At 46.8% G+C, this 20,315-nt stretch overlaps 1 protein-coding gene across 3 annotated transcripts in view; it reads left to right on the top strand.

The window, feature by feature from the left end:
• The window catches only part of KIF4A (kinesin family member 4A), a 286,675-nt gene that overhangs the window by 71,050 nt on the left and 195,310 nt on the right, over positions 1 to 20,315 (top strand). For all 3 annotated transcript variants that reach the window (XM_085608378.1, XM_085608380.1, XM_085608379.1), the window contains exons 7-12: positions 12,198 to 12,292; positions 13,088 to 13,207; positions 13,509 to 13,684; positions 15,486 to 15,547; positions 17,715 to 17,847; positions 20,082 to 20,140. In XM_085608378.1, coding sequence (XP_085464504.1) covers positions 12,198 to 12,292; positions 13,088 to 13,207; positions 13,509 to 13,684; positions 15,486 to 15,547; positions 17,715 to 17,847; positions 20,082 to 20,140 — 645 coding nt within the window. The remainder of the gene's footprint in view (positions 1 to 12,197; positions 12,293 to 13,087; positions 13,208 to 13,508; positions 13,685 to 15,485; positions 15,548 to 17,714; positions 17,848 to 20,081; positions 20,141 to 20,315) is intronic.

The following is a 20,315-nucleotide window of genomic DNA, read 5'->3' on the forward strand; positions in this document are numbered from 1 at the left end:
AGAACTGAAAACCCAGAAACGTGACTGCAGGAAAGATGGCATTCCAGCAAGAGCCCTGAAGACAGATAACGCTCCAAAGATGCCCCCAGCTATATCCTCACCTCATGAAGAACACAACAACCATCTAGCCACCCCCATCAAGGACCGCTCCAACAGCAGGCAACCATCAAGCATAGTCAAGGGGTTAACCAACCCCTCGACTACCAACACCCTCGCTGACTTTTCACAACAAAATTATCATCTACCAAGACTAAGCACCTCAACACCCTGCTGAGGACAGCATCAACTGCATCATGCCGACCGACTCACACCAGCTTACCTTGTGGAACACCCTCACTGTGAAGGAAACTGCGTTAATCATGAAGTTCATCCACTCTGGTGTCCCAGCAGGCCCCTGCCCACACCATAAATTCAACCTCTGCAATTAATCCTTCAGGAAAGAACTTACCAAGGTCCTCGACTCCTCTCGCCATGGCCCACTTCCACCAAAACTGGAAACTTGCAGACATATAGATGCTGCTGAAGAAGCCATTCGCAGACCCCAGAGAACCTAAGCACTACTGACCCATCTCCCTGTTCACTTTCTCAGCCAAGGTCCTCGAAAGCAATCCACATCCAGTATACTAGACATCTGGAGAACCACAACATTTTGGACCACACCCAATTCGACACTGTATCCCACCATTCACTGAAAGACTGCACCTGTCCTAATGTCTTAGGTGGATTGCATCCTACCTCACAGTAAGAACGCAGGTCATCCTCCTGCCCTACTCCTCGCTACCTAAGAACATCAACTGCAGTGTACCTCAACTCTTTCCCTCAGCCAAACCCTTTTCATCGTGTGCCTTTGTGCTCTCGTGTGCCTTTGTGCTCTCGTGTGCCTTTGTGCTCTCGTGTGCCTTTGTGCTCTCGTGTGCCTTTGTGCTCTCGTGTGCCTTTGTGCTCTCTCATATTGGTTAACTTCAGGTCTCCGATCAGTTTCTTTCCAAGATTTCCATCCCTCAAACCCATGCTGTCCTGTCTTCTGCGTTCTCTCTCACACACTTTCTGCTCCTCTGTCTGGTGTTCATTCACCACTTCATGCACAAATTACCTACCCCTTTCGCTCTTCCCTTCGCTCTTCCCTTCGCTCTTCCCTTCGCTCTTCCCTTCGCTCTTCCCTTCGCTCTTCCCTTCGCTCTTCCCTTCGCTCTTCCCTTCGCTCTTCCCTTCGCTCTTCCCTTCGCTCTTCCCTTCGCTCTTCCCTTCGCTCTTCCCTTCGCTCTTCCCTTCGCTCTTCCCTTCGCTCTTCCCTTCGCTCTTCCCTTCGCTCTTCCCTTCGCCATATCACAACTAACAATTCAACCCACATGATTCTCCTCAAATCCACATCAACTCCAAACCAAAACACATGGGTAAAAGAATGTAATTTGCAACACCAATAGCTCGAAGTCTCGTAAATGCTAGACAGTTCTGATGGATACATCTGCCAGTGGATTCCTCACCTTGTGAATATCCCCTGCGCCAGCAACATTCGGAAACTTTTGTAGCAGTCCACGCCGATGTGGTCGAAGACGACGTCACAGAGACACGGCTCCGCTCGCGACTCCGCTGACGTCACCGGTTCCATAAGAAGACCTCATCGGCGTGATGACGTCTGTTCCCTTTTTTCCGCGCCGACTACGCCAGCGGATTTCGGGAATCGTTACTAGTATTACCTGTTACTTTGTGTTTATTCTGAGAATTCTGTCTTTCTTCGAAAATGTCGACAAGGAAGTCTGGTTTTAAGCCTTGCCGTGAATGTGGCAAACATATGTCTATCACCGACCCGCACGACGATTGTGTTTGGTGTTTGTCCTTGGACCACGATGTAGAAGGTTGTTCGTGTTGCAGGAAGATGAGCTCGAAGGCTCTTAAAGAAAGAGAAGCAAAGCTCTTTATCGCCCGGATGAAGAAAAAGGAGAAAAGAGGAAGGTCTGTTTCCAGGTCGAGGTCAAGGTCTGCTTCCAAGTCTACTTCGGGTCATGCTTCAAAGAGCAAGAAGCATAAGAAAAAGGAGGCACTCTTCACATCATCATTCCGATAAAGGAGCGACTTCGAAGACTAGGTCGCCTTCTCGACGTCATAGGGAGTCAGTGTCTCCTTCTCCTGTCCCGACTTCGCCTCCGGTGCCTTCTTCTCCGGTGACTTCGCCGGCTCCGGCTGGTTCTCCGGTGCCAGTGTCATCTCCGCCGATCCCATCTCCGGCTTCAGCTAGTCCTCGGGCTCGGTCTCCGGGCCAGGATGAGGATCGTCAGGCTCCGGGTGAGTCTGTGACGCCGCAAGTTCCACCGTCGGCGCCGGCAGGCCCGAGTCTGGTGTTACCTGACCAGTATCCGGCTTTCCCTACTCCAGGTCAGGACCCCTCGCATTATCTCCATGCAATGTATGGGGTGTTTTCACGGGCCATGTATACCTCTGGTGCACCGATTGGTCCGATGGCTTTCAATTTGGGAGTGCCGCAGGTTTACCCTCAAGCACCGTTTATGCCATTTTTCCCAGCGACGCCGTCTTGGCAGCTGCCGGCGCCGAGAACATCGCTGCTTTCTTCTTCACCGGCGCCGACTCTACTTCGTTCGACGCCGGCTGTTCCAGCTGATCCGCGTTCGCCGCCGCTGCCGGCGCCGCCGGATTCGAACACGGCGCCGCAGACGCCGCAGGTGCGGATCCGTTCGAGAAGGGAAGCGCGGAGAGTGCTAGAGGAGAGACACTTTCTGATGGAAGAGGCTGAAGAGGGGGAGTTAGTCGAATCCGATGAGGTGTTCGAGTTGAAGGAGGCAAGTGAACTAGATTTGTCTCCAGAGTGGGAGATCACTCCACCATCAGACGAACCCTCTAAAGACGCAGCACCCTATCATGCGGTGATTAGAAAGGCTGCTGAGTTGTTGGACCTTCAATTGCCATCCACCGAATTCAAGTCCAATATTTTAACTGAAGTGTTGCGCTCCCCGACTGTGGTCTCAGAGCCTCTGTTGCCTTTCAACGAAGCAATTTTGGAACCTGTGCTGGATGTATGGTGCAAGCCTTTCTCAGCTCCTGCGCTCTCCAAGGTAGTCCAGAAGGTATAGGGTGGCTCCAGGGGATCCTGAGTTTTTGTCATCACACCCTTCACCTGAAAGCCTAGTAGTTCAGGCGGCTTGTTCGGGACGGTCGAAAGGGGCATTTCCTCAAGTCCCAGGAGACAGGGAGGCAAAAAAGGTGGACCAATCGGCCAAAAAGGTCTTTTCATCAGCCAGTATGGCGTTAAAGTCTTCAAATGCGACTTGTCTGTTGGGGCGCTATATTCATGCGCTTATGGACTCGGCTAAAAAGTTGGCGCCAAAACTGTCAGAGGAGGATAGAGGGGGCTTCAATGAAGTTCTTTCGGATGCCCAGGCGGCTGCTCGCCAGGTTATTCAGAGTGGCCTGGATACAGCAGACTCAGTTGCCAGGGTCATGGGGTCTTCAGTTGCCACCAGGAGGGGTGCATGGCTTAAGTCCTCCAAATTCTCTTCTGATGTACAGTCAACTTTATTGGACTTGCCTTTTGATGGGTCTGGGTTGTTTGGCAAGAAGGCTGATGCAGCTCTCGGACGCTTCAAAGGGAGTAAGGCTACGGCTAGGTCGTTGGGCCTTCAATCCCAGCCGAGAGGTACTTTCAAAACATACAGAGGCTTTGGAAGGGCGAGTTTTCGTTCCTACAGACCAACCCAGCAGCAGCAAGGCTCTGTCCAAGGGATATAGAGGAAGACCTAGAGGTCGCTCACGTGGCCGTCAACTCTCCTCCTCCTCTTCCTCAGCCCCTCCCACCACCGCAAAACAGCCCTAGATTCGACATTCCGGATCATGCTGGTCCTGTGGGGGGCCGGCTTACCCATTTTCTACAAGATTGGGAATCTGTAACTACAGATCTCTGGGTTCTGGATCTTGTGGAAAATGGGTACGCCCTTCCCTTTCGGGAATTCCCTCCCAATTATCCTCCTTGCCAAGGGGCTTGCTCGGAGGACCACCGTCTTCTCCTGCAGGAGGAAGTCCTGAAGTTGTTTCAGAAAGGTGCGATAGAGGTGGTTCCGGAGCAGGAGAGGGGTCAGGGATGCTACTCCTGGTATTTTCTGATTCCGAAAAAGGGCGGCAGATTGCGTCCGATATTGGACCTCAGAATCCTGAACTTTTACCTGAAACAGGAAAAGTTCAAGATGCTCACCCTTGCGCAGGTTCTTCAGGCGCTGAATCAGGAGGACTGGATGGTGTCGCTCGACTTGCAGGATGCGTATTTTCACATCCCCATTCTGAAGTCGCACAGGAAGTATCTCCGGTTTACGGTAGGGTCGCAACATTATCAGTTTGCGGTCCTCCCGTTTGGTCTTACTTCGGCACCTCGAGTCTTCACAAAGGTGATGGCGGTGGTGGCAGCCCATCTCAGAAGGTCGGGGATTTCGGTTTTCCCTTATTTAGACGACTGGCTGATCAAGGCGGAGTCGTCGGAGAAGGTGCTGTTCCATCTGCAGGATACAACTCGGCTGTTGTACAGATTGGGTTTTTCGATCAATGTGCCCAAATCTCACCTGGTGCCCTCTCCGCGCAACCTGTTCATAGGTGTGGTACTGGACACTACTGTGTGTCGGGCATTCCCTCCTCCTCAAAGGATTCTCGACATTCAGGAGATTCCTTTATTTTCCAACGGAGCGGTCGTTCCAGTTCTGAAGGTCCTTCGCCTGCTCGGTCTGTTCGCCTCCTGCATTCTGTTGGTCAACCATGCCCGCTGGCACATGAGGGCGCTCCAGTGGTGCCTCCGCAAGCAGTTGTATCAGCACAAGGGAGATCTCAGGGAGTCTGTGAGGATCTCCAGAGAAGCTGCAGCGGATCTGTCTTGGTGGAGCGTGGAGGGCAATCTGTCTCAAGGAAAGTCCTTTCATCTACCTCCATCGGTGACCACAGTGATTACGGATGCATCCACTCTAGGGTGGGGTGCTCATCTGGGGGATCTGGAGATCAAGGGCCTTTGGCCTCCGGAAGAAAGGTTGCTGCACATCAACCTTCTGGAATTACGGGCGATACGTTTGGCGCTCAAGGCCTTCCTCCCTTCCCTTCGCGGTCAGTCTGTTCAAGTCCTGACGGACAACACTACCGCGATGTGGTATATAAACAAACAGGGAGGTGTGGGGTCTCTTTGTCTTTGCAGAGAGGCCCTGCGTCTATGGTCCTGGGCTCCGGACCATCGGATTTGTCTGATGGCAAATCATCTGGCCGGAGTTCTGAACGTGCGTGCGGACAGTCTCAGTCGGCAGTTCTCCGCCGACCATGAGTGGAGGCTTCATCCAGAGGTAGTTCGTCACGTCTTTCGGATGTGGGGAACTCCTCGGGTGGACCTGTTCGCCACTCACGAGAATGCTCACTGCCCGTCTTTCTGCAGTCTCCAGTATCCGTTGCAGGGAGCGTTAGGGGACGCGTTTCAGTTTAGTTGGGGCTCACGACTCCTTTACGCGTTTCCTCCCATACCCTTGATTCCTCGGGTTCTGAGGAAGGTTCGCCAAGACCGGGCCCAAGTTATATTGATCGCCCCGGATTGGCCAAGAAGGGTGTGGTACACAGATCTTCTCCACCTCTCCTCGTGCCCTCCGCTCCGTCTCCCTTTTGAGGGCAGACCCTCTCTCGCAGTCGGAGGGTCAGGTTCTACACCCCCACCTCCAGAGCTTACACCTTCATGCCTGGAGATTGAACGGGGCAACCTGAATTCTTTCTCTCTCCCGCCGGATGTGGTGGATGTTATTTTATCGGCCAGGCGACACTCCACCAACTCCATATACTCCTATAGATGGTCTAAATTCGTTCTCTGGTGTGGAGAGAGGTCAATTGATCCCTTGAAGGCTCGTTTGTCTAACATTTTGCAGTTTGCCCTTTCTCTTGCTCAGCAAGGCTTTGCTGTGGCTACAGTTAAAGGATATTTATCGGCTTTGTCGGCTTTCCTATGCCTGCCGGATCAGCCGTCCTTGTTTAAATCACCTATTGTGCTTAGGTTTCTCAAGGGCCTCACAAATAAATTTCCTCCTACTCCTTTTATTGTACCTCAATGGGACTTAAACCTTGTACTGACTTATCTTATGGGTTCTCCCTTCGAGCCCTTACATAAGTGTCCCTTGAGGTTGTTGTCTTTTAAAACGGTTTTCCTCATTGCAATCACCTCGGAAAGGAGGGTAAGTGAGCTTCAAGCTCTTAGTTCAAAACCCCCATTCTTGACTGTGCATGCTGAACGAATGGTGCTCCGGACCAGGGCTGCGTTTTTGCCTAAAGTGGTAACTCCCTTCCATCTGGGGCAATCCATTACCCTTCCTTCCTTTTATCCTCCCCCACACCCTTCCAAGGAGGAGGAGAGACTTCACCGCTTGGACCCTAAGAGGGCGGTGAGCTTTTACCTGGACAGGACAAAAGACTACAGGATTGATGACCAGCTCTTTGTGGGCTTTGCTGGCTGCAGAAAGGGTCGTGCGGTGCACAAGCGCACCCTTTCCAGATGGATTGTACTATGCATCAAGATCTGCTACTCCCTAGCTGGTAAGGAGCCTCCGGAGGGTTTGAGGGCTCATTCTACCAGGGCAAAGTCTTCTTTGTCTGCTTTATCTAGGGGTGTTCCTGTGGAGGACATTTGTAGGGCGGCAACTTGGGCCTCCCTCCACACCTTCGCGAAACATTATTGCTTGGACACCGAGGTGAGGAGGGACGGACATTTTGCTCGTTCCGTCCTTCAGGATTTTCTGGTGTAGCGGGATGGACACCTTCCTCCGGGAGTGGGGACTGCTGTGGAATCTATTCACAAGGTGAGGAATCCACTGGCAGATGTATCCATCAGAAGAACAAGTTACTTCCCTTCGGTTTTTTTCTGGTGGATACAGTATCTGCCTGTGGATTCCTCACTGACCCACCCGCCTCCCCGTTGTCCATCCTTCTATACCAGTGATTCTGTGGCTGTAATTCTATTGATGGTTTCAATGTGTTATGACTGTCAAGGGCATTATGTTATTTCTAGTGCTTTGATGTTTCTTCTCCACACTGTGTGTGTTGATCTGCATATTGTGTACTGTGTATACTGTTTATGTACATATTGCTGTCAGTCCGTCCGTGTGCCTCGAAGGCACGGAAAAAAGGGGCGGAACTGACGTCATCACGCAGATGAGGTCTTCTTATGGAGCCGGTGACGTCAGCAGAGTCGCGAGCGGAGCCGTGTCTCTGTGACGTAGTCTTCGACCACATCGGCGTGGACTGCTACAAAAGTTTCCGAATGTTGCTGGCGCAGGGGATATTCACAAGGTGAGGAATCCACAGGCAGATACTGTATCCACCAGAAAAAGCGTTACCGAAGGTAAGTAACTTGTTCATTGCATTGCAAATGCTTGTTCTGATAGACATTTAGGCGCAGATTTCTTAACTTTGAATACTCCCCAGGCGCCAGACAATCTTTAAATTTTTCAGCAGTACCTCTGCGCGCCGGGGGACTGGCATTGTAGGGGTCTGCAGTGACGTCTCCGGATAGGACGTCGACTGAGCCATACAAGTGCCCTCCAGCGCAGACCTCAGTTTCTTCTTTTCCGCGTTGCAGTGTGGATCCAGAGCAGCGGTTACTCTGGCCTTCTGTTTTTGGCCTCCTTCAAAGCCTTTTTGTGTCTAGGAGCACTGTGCCTATTCCTTCAGGTTTTAAGATCTTCAAGACCTGTACTAGACAGATGCCTCCTTTTGATCTGCATTTCATCTATATGTGGTGCTTAGGTGCTGTATAAGGCGAATGAAGTTGTTGACTGCTCTTCTCTCCCGTTTTGGAGTCTAGGTGACATCGATCCGCCATGACGCTGTAGACCACATTCATGATGCAGGTTGATAATGATGCACTGGGGACGCCACTACAGTTCCTGCACCTTCTCCTTTACAAATTGAGGACAAAGCTGGTTGAGTTGCTATTTCTCCGGCATTGGAAGAATACTCTGCAGATACTGGTGATGTCGACCACTTTGTTGGTCTTGGTCAGCTTTAGGTAGGAGGTTCTTTGGCGACATTTGGTGGAGACAGTAGTCTGCAAAAGTCTTATGATCTGCTTCCTCAGCCCCGAATGGCGAATGAGGCTAGTGCAGCTTTCACTGAGACGATTAAGAGCTGCTGGAATAAAATTGCAGCTTCCGTTGGTGACTGTCATCTGACCCATTACTAGATCTGCTTCATCAAAGTGTCACAGGCGTTGAACCTTTAGAGTCTCTCTGACATTCTCCTGGGTACTGGAGCAAGGCCGACGTCTGGTATTTCTGTTTATCTTGCCATTTTGCATAGTCCTCTTCGTGCTCTGGACTACCCTGCTTGTCTTTCTCGACAGCCTGCTGTTAAAGGGTTTGTTGTGCAAACTGCTACAGTTTCCCCAAGTTTGGAGGTTTCTCCTTTGCTTCTACCAGGTAGAGAGTCTAGTTGGTTGGAGATGTGTGGCAGGAATATCTTTGCATTGACCGGTTTGGTCTTGAGGTCATTGAACACATCTTGAGCCTTAGGAAGGGCTTCCTATACGTTGTGGGACTCTGTCAAACTGCTTCCCCCCCCTTCTGAAGGGGTTAGGGCTGAACTCTCAGCTTGTGCAGGATGGCTGTGAGAAAGCAAAATGTTATATTAAATCTGCGATTGACATAGATTCTGTTGGCAGAGCTATGGCTCAATCAATTGCACTCCGTAGACACGCTTGGTTGCGCTAGTCCAGACTTCCTGATAATGTTCGAGAGAGTTTGAAAGACTTGCCCTTTGATGGAGCCTGTTTATTTGACAGCCATGCTGATTCTGCAGTACAACGCCTCATTGCTGCCCATTTGTAATTTGACCTTATTGGGTCTTTTGTTTGTTTATGTATCCACTGCTGTGGTTATGTTTAAGGATTATTTCGTACCTCTGCTATGTCTTTTTGCATATCATGAAGATTTGTCTCCAGATTTGACTTTTTGAAATCTATGGATGGCATTTACAGCAGTGTAGCTGGTTATTTATTCTTCGTTTTCCTCTGAAGAGGAGCTTGGTCTCGAGGTTATACTCCTTATTGGGTTTGTGACTTACTCTACGTGGGGTACTGGTTTGATATTGTATAGCTCTTCAGAAATACTACTTTTGTAGTATAGTTCTTCACTATAGATCTCTGATATACAGCTTCGCCCTTTTTGGACTTCGTTTTATGTTCTCTTAAGGGCTATGATAGTGAACAAATAACCTCTTTTCCACTTGTGATACCCTCTTGGGGGTTCCGATACATTTACACGCTTCTATGTCTTTTTTCTCAACTAGTGTATTTAGTGCAGTTTTTCTCCTCTTGAGCGGACTATGTATGTGTTATGAATGTTTAATTCTTTGAACTAGAGCAACGCACAACTTGCTCAATCTCTTCATAGTATATACTTTGCATGCTTTTGGACGTGATTTGCTTGCAAGTTCTGCCTTAAGGGTAAAAAAAGGGTCTAGTTTAGACCTGAATATCTCCTCATGCAGGCAACACCTATCCCTGCTCCACTTTGTGGTGCGGTAAGTTGTCAGCCCAAGGTTTGTGATGCAAGGCTTTGTCCAACTTGTCTCAAGACAAAAGTTATTTGGTTGGCAATCATCCATGAAAGTCTTAGAGACTTTTATAATGGGCTTTTCTTTTTCCTATGATCTTGATATACGTTATTCTGTCTGATCCACTTTTCCCGTCTTCTGGAGAGGATGTACTTGTTACTTTCAGCATTTCTCATCTTGTGAGGAATCATGACTGTTATATTCTTGTGGTGTCCGTTCTTTAGGCCACCTTATGACAGACCGCGTTATGGCAAGTCGCCTACGGTATTGTATTGCTGACGTAGTACCCACCCTATTTCTATATGGAAGTCCTGTTTTGGGATTTTATCAGGACAGTTCTTTCTCTGATTCCTTGTTATTGATCAATGCATATTATGACTTATCGTACATTTGACCTTTTTGGTCCTCAAGTTTTATTGCCCCTTTAGGGGACAGGGGTTCAGGTCTGTGTTCTGACAGATGGTTCTTAAACAGTTTTCAACCCTTTTCCTTCTGTTAAGAGCCAAGCTCTTGTTTCGTTATCCTTGCATGTATTGATCGGTTGTTGGCTTTGACCGGCTAATGTTATGTTATGTTACCCGGATTTATAGAGCGCACAGCTGCTCTCTGAAAACTTTTGTAGGATTAGTTTGCAGACCCTCTTCCAGTGGCCTATAGCTGTGGTATTAAAGTTAAGGAATCTGAGGCTAGATGTCTCTATCAAATGTAAAAGTTATTTACCTACGGTAACGCTATATCTGGTAGAGACATTCTAGCCGCAGATTCCTTAACGTCTTGCCCAACCTCCCCGCGAATGACCTTTGAGGTAAAGGTTATACCCTTTTAGTACGGGGTTTGTTTACCAGTGATCACCATCTCAATCTATGTTGGGGTTAAACAAACAGTTTCCCCTAGCCACTTAGTTTTTGTTTAGATGTTGCAACACCATCCCTTTCCTGATGTATGTGGTTGGTAGAGTGAGGGTGGGTTTTCTATTTCACTCTGGTGCCACACCAGTATGAATGTATTTGTTCTTTCTTTGAAAGTCTTCTTGGTTTCATCATACCTTGACATTGGTAATGTCAATATATCACATAATGGTGTGGTTCAACAAACAGCCTGGTGTTGAAGGTTGTTTGACTATTGCCATGCCGTTCATTACCACAGATAAATGGTCTATTGTGTATGGTCTCTTCCTTCATATGGGGGTTATTCACCACGGCGCAGGATTTCATGTAGCTCTGTTTTATTTATTTTATTGGGGGTTTCATAAAAATCCATGTCTGGTATTCACATACCATTTGTTGTTTCTTCGTTATTAATGTTTCAAAGACTTTTTAATCTTTTTTGGCACGGTTTCCACAACCAGTTTCTGTAATGGCTCCGCTTTCTGACGCAGAAGATATCACCGAACAAACTGACGTCCGCGCGCTGGAGGGGGCTTATATGGCTCCACTGACGTCTTATCAGGAGACTACGTCACTGCGGAGCCATACGACTCCAGCACGCAGAGGTACTGCTGAAAAACTTGCGGATCCAGTCTGGCGCTGGGGAGAACTCAAAGTTAAGGAATCTGCGGCTAGACTGTGTCTGCCAGATATAGCGTTACCAAAGGTAAGTTACTTTGAGTGGCCGTGGGGGTGTATGGGGTCCCCAAGGCTGTTAACGGCTGTGCGAGGGGAAGGGCTGCGCCCCTGTTGATTTTAATAACTGGCCCTGGGCGAAGGAGTCCCCAGGGCCAGGCTCTGTGGCCAACTCCCCACTGTGCATGGCCGAAGGACAGCGCAGCTTGGGTTTGGCTGTATGTGGGGTTTGGCCGCAGACCCTGTAGCCAAACCCCCACAGTGCATGGCCCAAGGCTGTGTGCAGCCAGGGTTGGATTTACACAATTCTCATGCAAGGTTTTCAGGTCTGAGCATCGGTTGGGTTTGAACTGCATTCAGGGGATCTTGGTTTGGGTCTCTTCCCTTTGTTCATTAGTACCACCGGTTTTGTGATAGAATATTTGTTTCCTTAAAGAGGTTGATCTTGAGTTTTTTAATCCAGGATGATTAATTTCTCATTATTGAGATGCTGGACTGAGCTGTGTTCAGATGGTCCTGCCTCCGACTTGACCTCTATTGGCTGCAAGTTTATTTTATAAATTAAAACTATTGCTATTTGGGTAGAGGCTTAGCCAAGCATGAAACATGGTGCTGAGAATTTGTAACTTTGTTCCTTCCGCTGCTGGGAGCAGTACAGGCCTTTAATTTTGTGACACTGACTGCCTACTCTTGCAGTAGCTTGACTTTTAGGTGCTTTTCGGGCCACGCTTGCAGACAATATTGCTGTAATCCAAGCTCTCCAAAAACAAAGCCCTTGTCAGGTCAGTGCTCTGATTGGTTGGGAAGAAGAGTTGTCAACCCATACTGCAAGATTTTATACGGCTTCTGATGGGGTTGATAAAGTTACAAATTACTGTCCCTACACTGAAATGGGGAACATTTTCATGATTGCTCTGGCTTGTGGATATAAACGGTCAAAGGAACTGCTCCTCCCGCCTATTCTTTTATTTCTACTTCTGGGTTCGGTTGTCGCTTTCTTTTCTTGTTCTGATGAAGGACATAAACAAACCAAATGCATGAGCTGCTTTTCTTTGTCTTGCTCCCTAACAGAACCAGCAGCTTTCGCGCCAAGCTGCATTTGGTGGACTTGGCAGGATCCGAAAGGCAGAAAAAGACCAAGGCAGAGGGAGATCGTTTGAAGGAAGGTTCGTGAAAGCGAGGGCTGTAATTAACACTATGGGAAGAGGATGAGCTTTAAAAAAAAAAAAGCTCTCCAAAGCGATGCATTCTGTATGCTAGTAAGATGCGCTCCACCTTATTACCTGTACTTCCTGCTCCCAAGAGCAGCGCTTTGGCACGTGTGGAGAGGGCACTTTCTGTAAGGGCTGGTGCCAAATAACGCATTTCTAAATTGCAGCACTGCTTTTTACCAACTGATGTCCCTACATTACACAACAGAGAGTAGCCCTTAACTATGTGACTTAGTCCAGCGATAAAGGCAAAGTGTTGGGGCTGCTCAAGTTTGCAGTAGGTGGAAACTAGAGCAACAAATGTTGCTGCCTTGCCCATGAAATGCTCTGCCCTGAAATAGTTGTAAATGACCAGCAAGTAACATCATTTGGCACAACCCTCAGGAGCAATTCTGTCAAAAGAACAACTCTGCAGCCCAGTCCATATGGAAATGTGTTCATCCTGCTGCCCCTAGTCACGAAACTCGCATGCGTGCTCAAGTTATATTTGGTATTTACGTTCTCTGTTTATTGCGCCATGGAGACTTGCAATGCCTAGAAATTGCTTTCCTTAAGTCTTCTACCGGTCTTTAATTTCCCTGAACTCCCCTTCATTCAAATGCAGTCTTTGTGCTCCTTCTCCTTGCTGGGAGAGAACTGATTTTGTATATATTTCTTGCTGTACCGTGTCCTGAGGCTGCTTTTCATAGTGAATGCTTGCTGTGACTTGGCTTTGGCCTTCATGTTGATGGTATTTCTCTGTACACCCAGGGATCAACATCAATCGAGGTTTACTGTGCCTTGGCAATGTCATCAGTGCGCTTGGAGAAGAAAATAAGAAGGGGAGCTTCGTCCCATACAGAAACTCGAAGCTGACCAGGCTGTTACAAGGTCAGAGCCTGTCTGTATTGTGCTTACTTCTACCCAGTGGACCGCTTGCTGTCTAAATTGTCCCTGTGTGAACTACAGGAAAAATGGATTATGTTGAACTGTGCTGGAGTCATTCATTTGATAAGTTCTAAATTCTGAGTAAGTGCTGATTTTTAAAAGAACCATAATACTGGAATTATTTGCATTGATGGGTGTACACACGTTTAGGACTTCAGTTAACTACTGTTGCATTGTTTGTGGAAAAATGGATGCAAAGAACTGTATCTGGATTTATGTGATCGAACATTGGTCTCTTCTTCAGACTCCCTGGGTGGGAACAGCCACACTTTGATGATCGCGTGTGTCAGTCCTGCTGACTCTAACATGGAGGAGACGTTAAACACGTTGCGCTATGCAGACCGGGCCCGGCAGATAAAGAACAAACCAGTCATCAACTTGGACCCTCAGTCTGCTGAGCTCCAGCGCCTGAAGCTGCAGGTATACTGTGCTTCTCTCTATATTGCAGCATTTTCAACAACTAAGTCTTCTAAGAACCTCAGTAATTTGGGAGTCGCGCCAGGTAGACTTCCTGAGCCCTGTAAGGAAACTGTCTGAGAATAGAAATAACCGCTTCCTTCCACTGAGGTACACGTTTGCGGCACAGTAGTGTTGAAATCAGACAAACTACTCTGAAACACAGGTTGATAGTTTACAATGGATAAGACTTTATGTATTCTGGTAAACTCTTCAGAAATGTATCCATGATTATACCTGAGTAATTAAAAATCGGTTGCGACCTAGATTCACTCCAACAAGGTGCTGAATGAGATGCTGAAATTAATCTCAGCTACTGGCAATCTCTCGGGCTGCCTCCCATTCCATCGTTTCACCCTCCATGCCACCTCAGTTTAGACCCAGCCAAATGTCGGTCAGCCTTCACCCTGCTCCTCATGAGAACAGTCCGACCAGGCCCTCCCATAACTGGAATACAAGCAACCTAGGACCGGTTTCGCCCTGAGAAGGCATCACCAATTGTGCCTACTTTGGACTGTTTTTTAAAAAAAATGTTTGTTCTTTATAATTTAATTCCAATTGTCAGTTGTTGCTCATTCCTTTATTGGGCAAGCAGTCACCTAAGTAGATACTGGTCTCAGTGACTGATTACATATTTGTAATGTTATCACAGATGTTCCCCAAGTACTGGCACCTTTTATTGCCTGCATGAGGATTTTGTGTCCACTAAAAGGTTGTAGCGTTGTGGTCTCGCGGCATGTCTTTTTATAGTGATGTGATTTCTAGAATGCATAGCTACCTCAGGAGGTGTCCCGCCTAGGTGCAGGTATCCCCTAGCCCACCATTCCATCTGGATCCTCCAAACTGTTTGGTGCAGCACAGTCCAGAGTGTCGGAGCTAGGTTTTCTAGTGGTAGTACTATAAAGGTGAATTCCTGTCGCTAAACTCTGAACAGGGTCGGAGAATCGTAGTGTAGATCCAATGAGGATATTGCTGATCTTCACTTCAGGGGTGGGTCTCTGCTCTCTCCAGTTCTGGTGCTTTTTCTACAGCGTGTTTGTAACAGCCCATTCTCTTTGTAGATGCTGCTTCGCAATGAGTAACCTGTTTCTCCGTTAGAAGTACAAATTTCAGGATTGTGATCCTCCTTTAGGAGATGCTCTGATTATATACATAAGAAGGATAGCGCTCAGAATCTGCACTGGCTCAAAGTTAATCTAGATTTCAAAACTGATGACCTTCTTGAACGCTAGCTAGAGAGTGATATCAATGAGCCAAATGATGGTGGGTGTGCTTACAAAGGCGGTGTACTGATTTGGAATGGAATAGTGTTCTCCTGTCCACCTGCGCCCTGCATGGAGGTATTCTTCGGAGTGTGGGAATGATTTTTTTTCCCTTGTATGCAAGTGTAGATACTACTCATTGGAGTCCCGCAAACTAGATGGGTAACTGAAATGTTGAAGCTGAATGTATTGCTGCTCTTTGACCCGAGCAGAGAAACAATTTGTATACAGGATTTTGAAAGCATAGAGCAAGTTTAAACTAAATTATTTATCCATGGAATGTTTGGAGAGCGGTAACACCTGTTCAGTTTATTTCTGCCTTTTTGAATACCCAGTCATGCGGTACCTATTCATGCAGTGTGGGTACTTGTTTGAAGCGCTCTTTAAGAGGTGTGTAATATTTAAGCGTGTATCGTAGTACAGAGGCTTGAATACTAGGTCGAAGAAAATCTTTTATAGAATTAAACCTATAATATGCTATTCACACTTTCTGATGTGTCTAGGTCCAGGAGCTCCAGGTGTTGCTGTTACAAGCTCATGGTGGCACCCTGCCTGTGCTGTCCAAGTAAGTACTGAGCAATGAGTCTAGGAGTCCGCTTTTGTGAATGTCGCTTGCATGCCTCTCTCCTCTGCGTTCAGTAGTGTTTCTTTTGTGCTAGTATGCTGCTGTGGGTACAGCAGTCTTCAACTAATCTGAAAGTGTGAGTCAATTAAAACGAGCAGCTCGAATGTTTGAGACTGCAGCTTGAATGTGAACCTGAAAAGTGCTCCATAAACACTTGGGCGTACCTTTTCTTAATTGACATTAGAATTTTGCTTTAAAAAAAAAAAGTTATTTTTAGCTTGTGCGCACAGGCTTTTCTGAAAACGCTGCACCAGATTGTGCTGATTTCTTTGTACTGAAGCTACATTTGCCTCCTCCATTTTGTACTTATTCACCCGTTATGGGGTCTCGGTTCTGGAGCGAATGTCACCAGAGCACAATCTCTGCCACCACCTGAGCCCTTCTGTACGCCACCTCAGCATCACGACTTCCTATAGTGATAGTTGCACTGCTGGTATGAACATTCTAAGAGGGCATGCTAATGTATGTGAGTTCGATTGTACTGCTTATGCGGACACACAGCTGTCTGAATGTGTACATTTTTTATACTGCACACAGCCCTGCGGCGCTTTAAATGCTTTACAAGAAGTAATTCAAGAAGCGGTTTGAATTGGAAAAATTAGACTTGCTGTAATCTTCCTTGACATTTTGAAGCTAGTCCTGGACTCTCCCTCACTTCAGTGCCTTGGGTCTGCATTATGCAGCCACAGAAATGCTGGCAGTGTCACTCCACTGTCAAGGGAACTATTTTCACCCTCCATCTTGAACTATTCTAAACCAGGTTATCCTTAATGGATCCCTCTGACTTCAGTACTCCTACATTCTTTCTACCATACGTCACGTGCTCACTGAGCACACGCACACGCACTCTGCATGCACACGGAAAGCCAGGCTCTGGGTTTTTATATAATAGCAGAACTGTACACGAGAGTTCAGTGGCCCCATTCTCTGACATGTTATTGTGTTAGTTAGTCTACAGTTTTGCATTCTGAGTTTGGGTGCCATCTCAAAAGGCTTCCCCTGTTCCTTAAAACCCTGCATGAAAAATTGACCCCAACTTAAAATGTTTGACAGTTTTCTTTCAAATGCACTTCTCCTTGCACTCTTATCCTCCGTAATGCCTTCTGAGTACAGTCTACTCTAAATTGTGTACATTTGCCTTAATCTCTATTGTATTCCTCCAAAATGCACACATTTCATAGATCATTTTCTGTCCTTCTTTGAAACATTCAACCACACCCAATTTCTCAGTCTAGCTCATCTGTTAATACCAGCCGTTATTTGAGTAAACTCACACAACTTACTCGAATCCTCTTTAACTCTGTTTAATCTACCACACATATATTGGAGCAAATGTGGGGAATATTCTGCTTAAGAGCACACCGCTAATTCCAATAGCCCTGAAATGAACCACTAACTTTGTGATCTGGCACAGCATGATGCTTTATATAAAGTGTTCCAGTGCCTTGTCTGGGCTTTAAGCTCTATATAAGTGTAATTACAATACAAGAATGTACTTAGGATTGTCTAAGACTCTTTTCAAAATGCTTAACGCCATCTAGAAGATCAGAAGTATAAGTGTGTGGATTTTGAGTGCTGCCATAGTGCAAGAGGAATAGTGATCGCTAGAGCTTGGGATGCAATTGGCACAAGCAACGTCTACCTGGTGGTGTTATCTCAAGTTGGATTCAGCTTTTCAATCCATTTATATGTTGAGAATGCAATTAACTAGCACTTCACTAAACGTTACTGGCCCGTGTACAGCTACAAGCTTTTACTGATGAGTGGTCCTCTCTTCTGAATCACCACACCTCCAGCTGAGGTATTGATAATCTGATGTCCAGTGGTTGTTATAAGAGGAGGGCACATCAGGGATGTGTGGAAGGGCTGGCGGTGGCTCATGGAGAGTAATAGCCTCTCTGCCTAGTGCCAGCTGCAAGGTGCTTCTATGCTGAGACTTCAGAGAAGTGAACCTAATAACATGAGTTGGGATCAGAACATTTCATAGGCCACTCTAACTTGCTGACTTTGTTCCTTATTACGTGAACTTGCACAGGTCTTTTTTTGTCAAGAACAGTGTGTCTGTTTGCCCAATGTCTCAGCACTTCAGTTTTATTTTCTCAAACAGCATGGCACCCTCTGAAAACCTCCAGTCCTTGATGGAGCGGAACAAGTGCTTAGAAGAGGAGAATGGCAAGTTGTGCCGTGAACTGAGTGACGCAGCTGGGCAGACTGCCCACATGCTGGAGAGGGTCATTGTGGTGAGCCTGGAACAGCTTTCTCAACCTCTGCATGTTGGATATTGTTGGGGAGTAAGGATTTGGGCAAACAAAAACAGACAATACTCCGCCCCGATATCTTTGTAACTGTTGGTTTAGGTTTTTAGATCTTGCCCACTAGACAGGGCGTACTCTGTTGCACTATAATTGTTCCCTGTGTGAAAGCAGTAATTAATTTTTAATGAAAAGGGGCACAATGATTTTATTAAAAGCTCACGGCCAGTGCTGCTAAGTGGCCACATACAAATGGTGCATAGTCACGAATCTACACTTAATGCCTATCGCGTTCTCCCGGTTTTTTTTTGTTTTTTTTTCTTTCATCCCGGCTTCCTTCCGTGTCAGTCATAATCTCTTACTCCTCCTTTTATGCCTCCATCATGATCTGCCCAGAAATGTAATTCTATTCCTTCTACCTTTCTCATGGATGCTTCCAAGCTCTCTTGGTGCCTTCAGCTACCCTGGTGGCTTCTTTGAGTTCAGCTACTCCTTTGTGAATCTGTGTAGGCGATATGAACAAAGTATGCAATTTGTGTGTTGACTATATATCCATGACAACATTCAAACCCCCACTCCCCCCTTCAGAATACGTCTGATATAAATGGAATGAGTTTTCTCCACATGGAATTAGAATTGCTATGAAGATATGGAGTGACATAATTGGTATTCAATCTAAGACTTAAGACCACTGAACTGAAATATTTTGTTATTAAAAGTTATTTTCTTTATGGCCACAGTGCAGGAAATTCTCCCTTTCATGGGGGAAAGTCATTTTTCTAGCCTCAATCGAATTGGAGGATACCCATTTTAATATAATTCATCCCATTCACAGGAAGCATCCCTGATTAATTGTAAATGCCCATCTTTGGTTCAAAGTGCTTCACCAAGCTCATTGCCTCCAGCGCAATCTGCCTACGACTCCAGGGTTTGTCAGTACCTTGGACGACTGGCTGATAAGGGGTCCTCCTTATGGTCTGGCGTAAAGGGTGGTTCAAGAGACCACTTCGCTTCTTTCCACACTGGGTCAAGCCCTAATTGTCAAGAAGTCCGCCCTAAACCCATCAGGGCTTTTGTTTTCTTGGAAGCAAGAATAGTCCCTGTCAAGGTGTAGGCTCTTACTTCAAAGGAGAAGTTAAAAGTTTCAGCAAATGCCAATCATACCATCTCTAAGCACCGGGACTGTTACTGGGTTACATGTCATGCATTCTAATGACTCTTCAGAGCCTGCTTCAGTAACTGATAAATGCACAGTTGTATGTGGAGGGATATTGAGATAACCGGTCAAAATAAGACTAAAGTTTTGATTGGTTGACTGTAAGAGGCAACCGATTGGCGGGCTGAGCATTAAAGCCCTTGAATCCCTAAATGTTCTTGAAAGATGCTTCGACTGGGATGAGGGTGCATTTAAACTGACTGCATCTAAGGGAAATGTGGTCTGTCAGAATCCAAACTTCATGTCAATCTTAGAGCTTAGGGCTGTTAGCTTGGACCTACTGGGTTTCTTTTATGTGAAGTACACTTTGATGATTCAAACTGCTAACACCACAACAGTGTCCTATATCTTGAAGCTGGGAGCCACAAATTCTGTCCCATTGTCACTTTTGGCCACAGAAAGCAATGTAGATCTTTCTGCAAGGTATATGTCTGGGCAGGAAAAGGTGTTTGCTGACTTCTTCAGCTGTCAAATATCTGAAAATCTGAATGGAAATTGGAATAGTGCTGAAGGAAAAATGTATTTACCTGTAAGTGTAGTTCTTCAACATTGGCATCTTTTGTAGATGCACAAGTGACCATCCTGTCTCCTTCATAACAGTGTGGCTCATAGATGCATTCTCAGTCTGACCAGGTCAGCCAAAGCGGTCAATTGCAACCTGTTTAGGAAGAGAGATGGGTGCTTGTCCTTCTAACTGGCTAGCCTTTGTCAGAAAATGAGTTGCAAATGTTGTACTTTGACTTTTCAAATGTTTCTGTACATGTACGCTCCTATTGAACATTGGGTACCGTCTGCTTGACACTAATATTAAAGCATGTGAATCTTTGAAGGATGCCAATGCTTAAAACTGCATTTACCAGCAGTAACTCATCTCTAGGTAGAGTGTGGATGGGGGCCTCCTGCTGATATTCTGTCAGATGTTTGAATACCTCTGCCTAAAGATATAATTCTGTCTGATTCGAAATCTTTTTTAGAAATGTGACATTATGTAACTGGTTTCTTTCAGACTGAACAGGAGAATGAGAAACTGAGCGGCAAGATTGAGGAGCTCCGCCAGCATGCTGCGTAAGTATCCACACTGAAGGTTGGGGTGCTTACCTGGATTTCTATTGAGCAGGTGACTCAAGGACGTTCTCCCCCCCCCCCCCCCCCCCCCCACCCCCCCACGTCTGCACACATTCAGGAAGAGCCTCATGACCTGCCTGAAACTACAGGCCACCTGATACCCCCCCCCCCCCCC

The sequence above is a fragment of the Triturus cristatus genome, chromosome 5_2 (assembly GCF_964204655.1).
Source record: "Triturus cristatus chromosome 5_2, aTriCri1.1, whole genome shotgun sequence".
In the NCBI taxonomy this organism is placed as follows: Eukaryota; Metazoa; Chordata; class Amphibia; order Caudata; family Salamandridae; genus Triturus; species Triturus cristatus.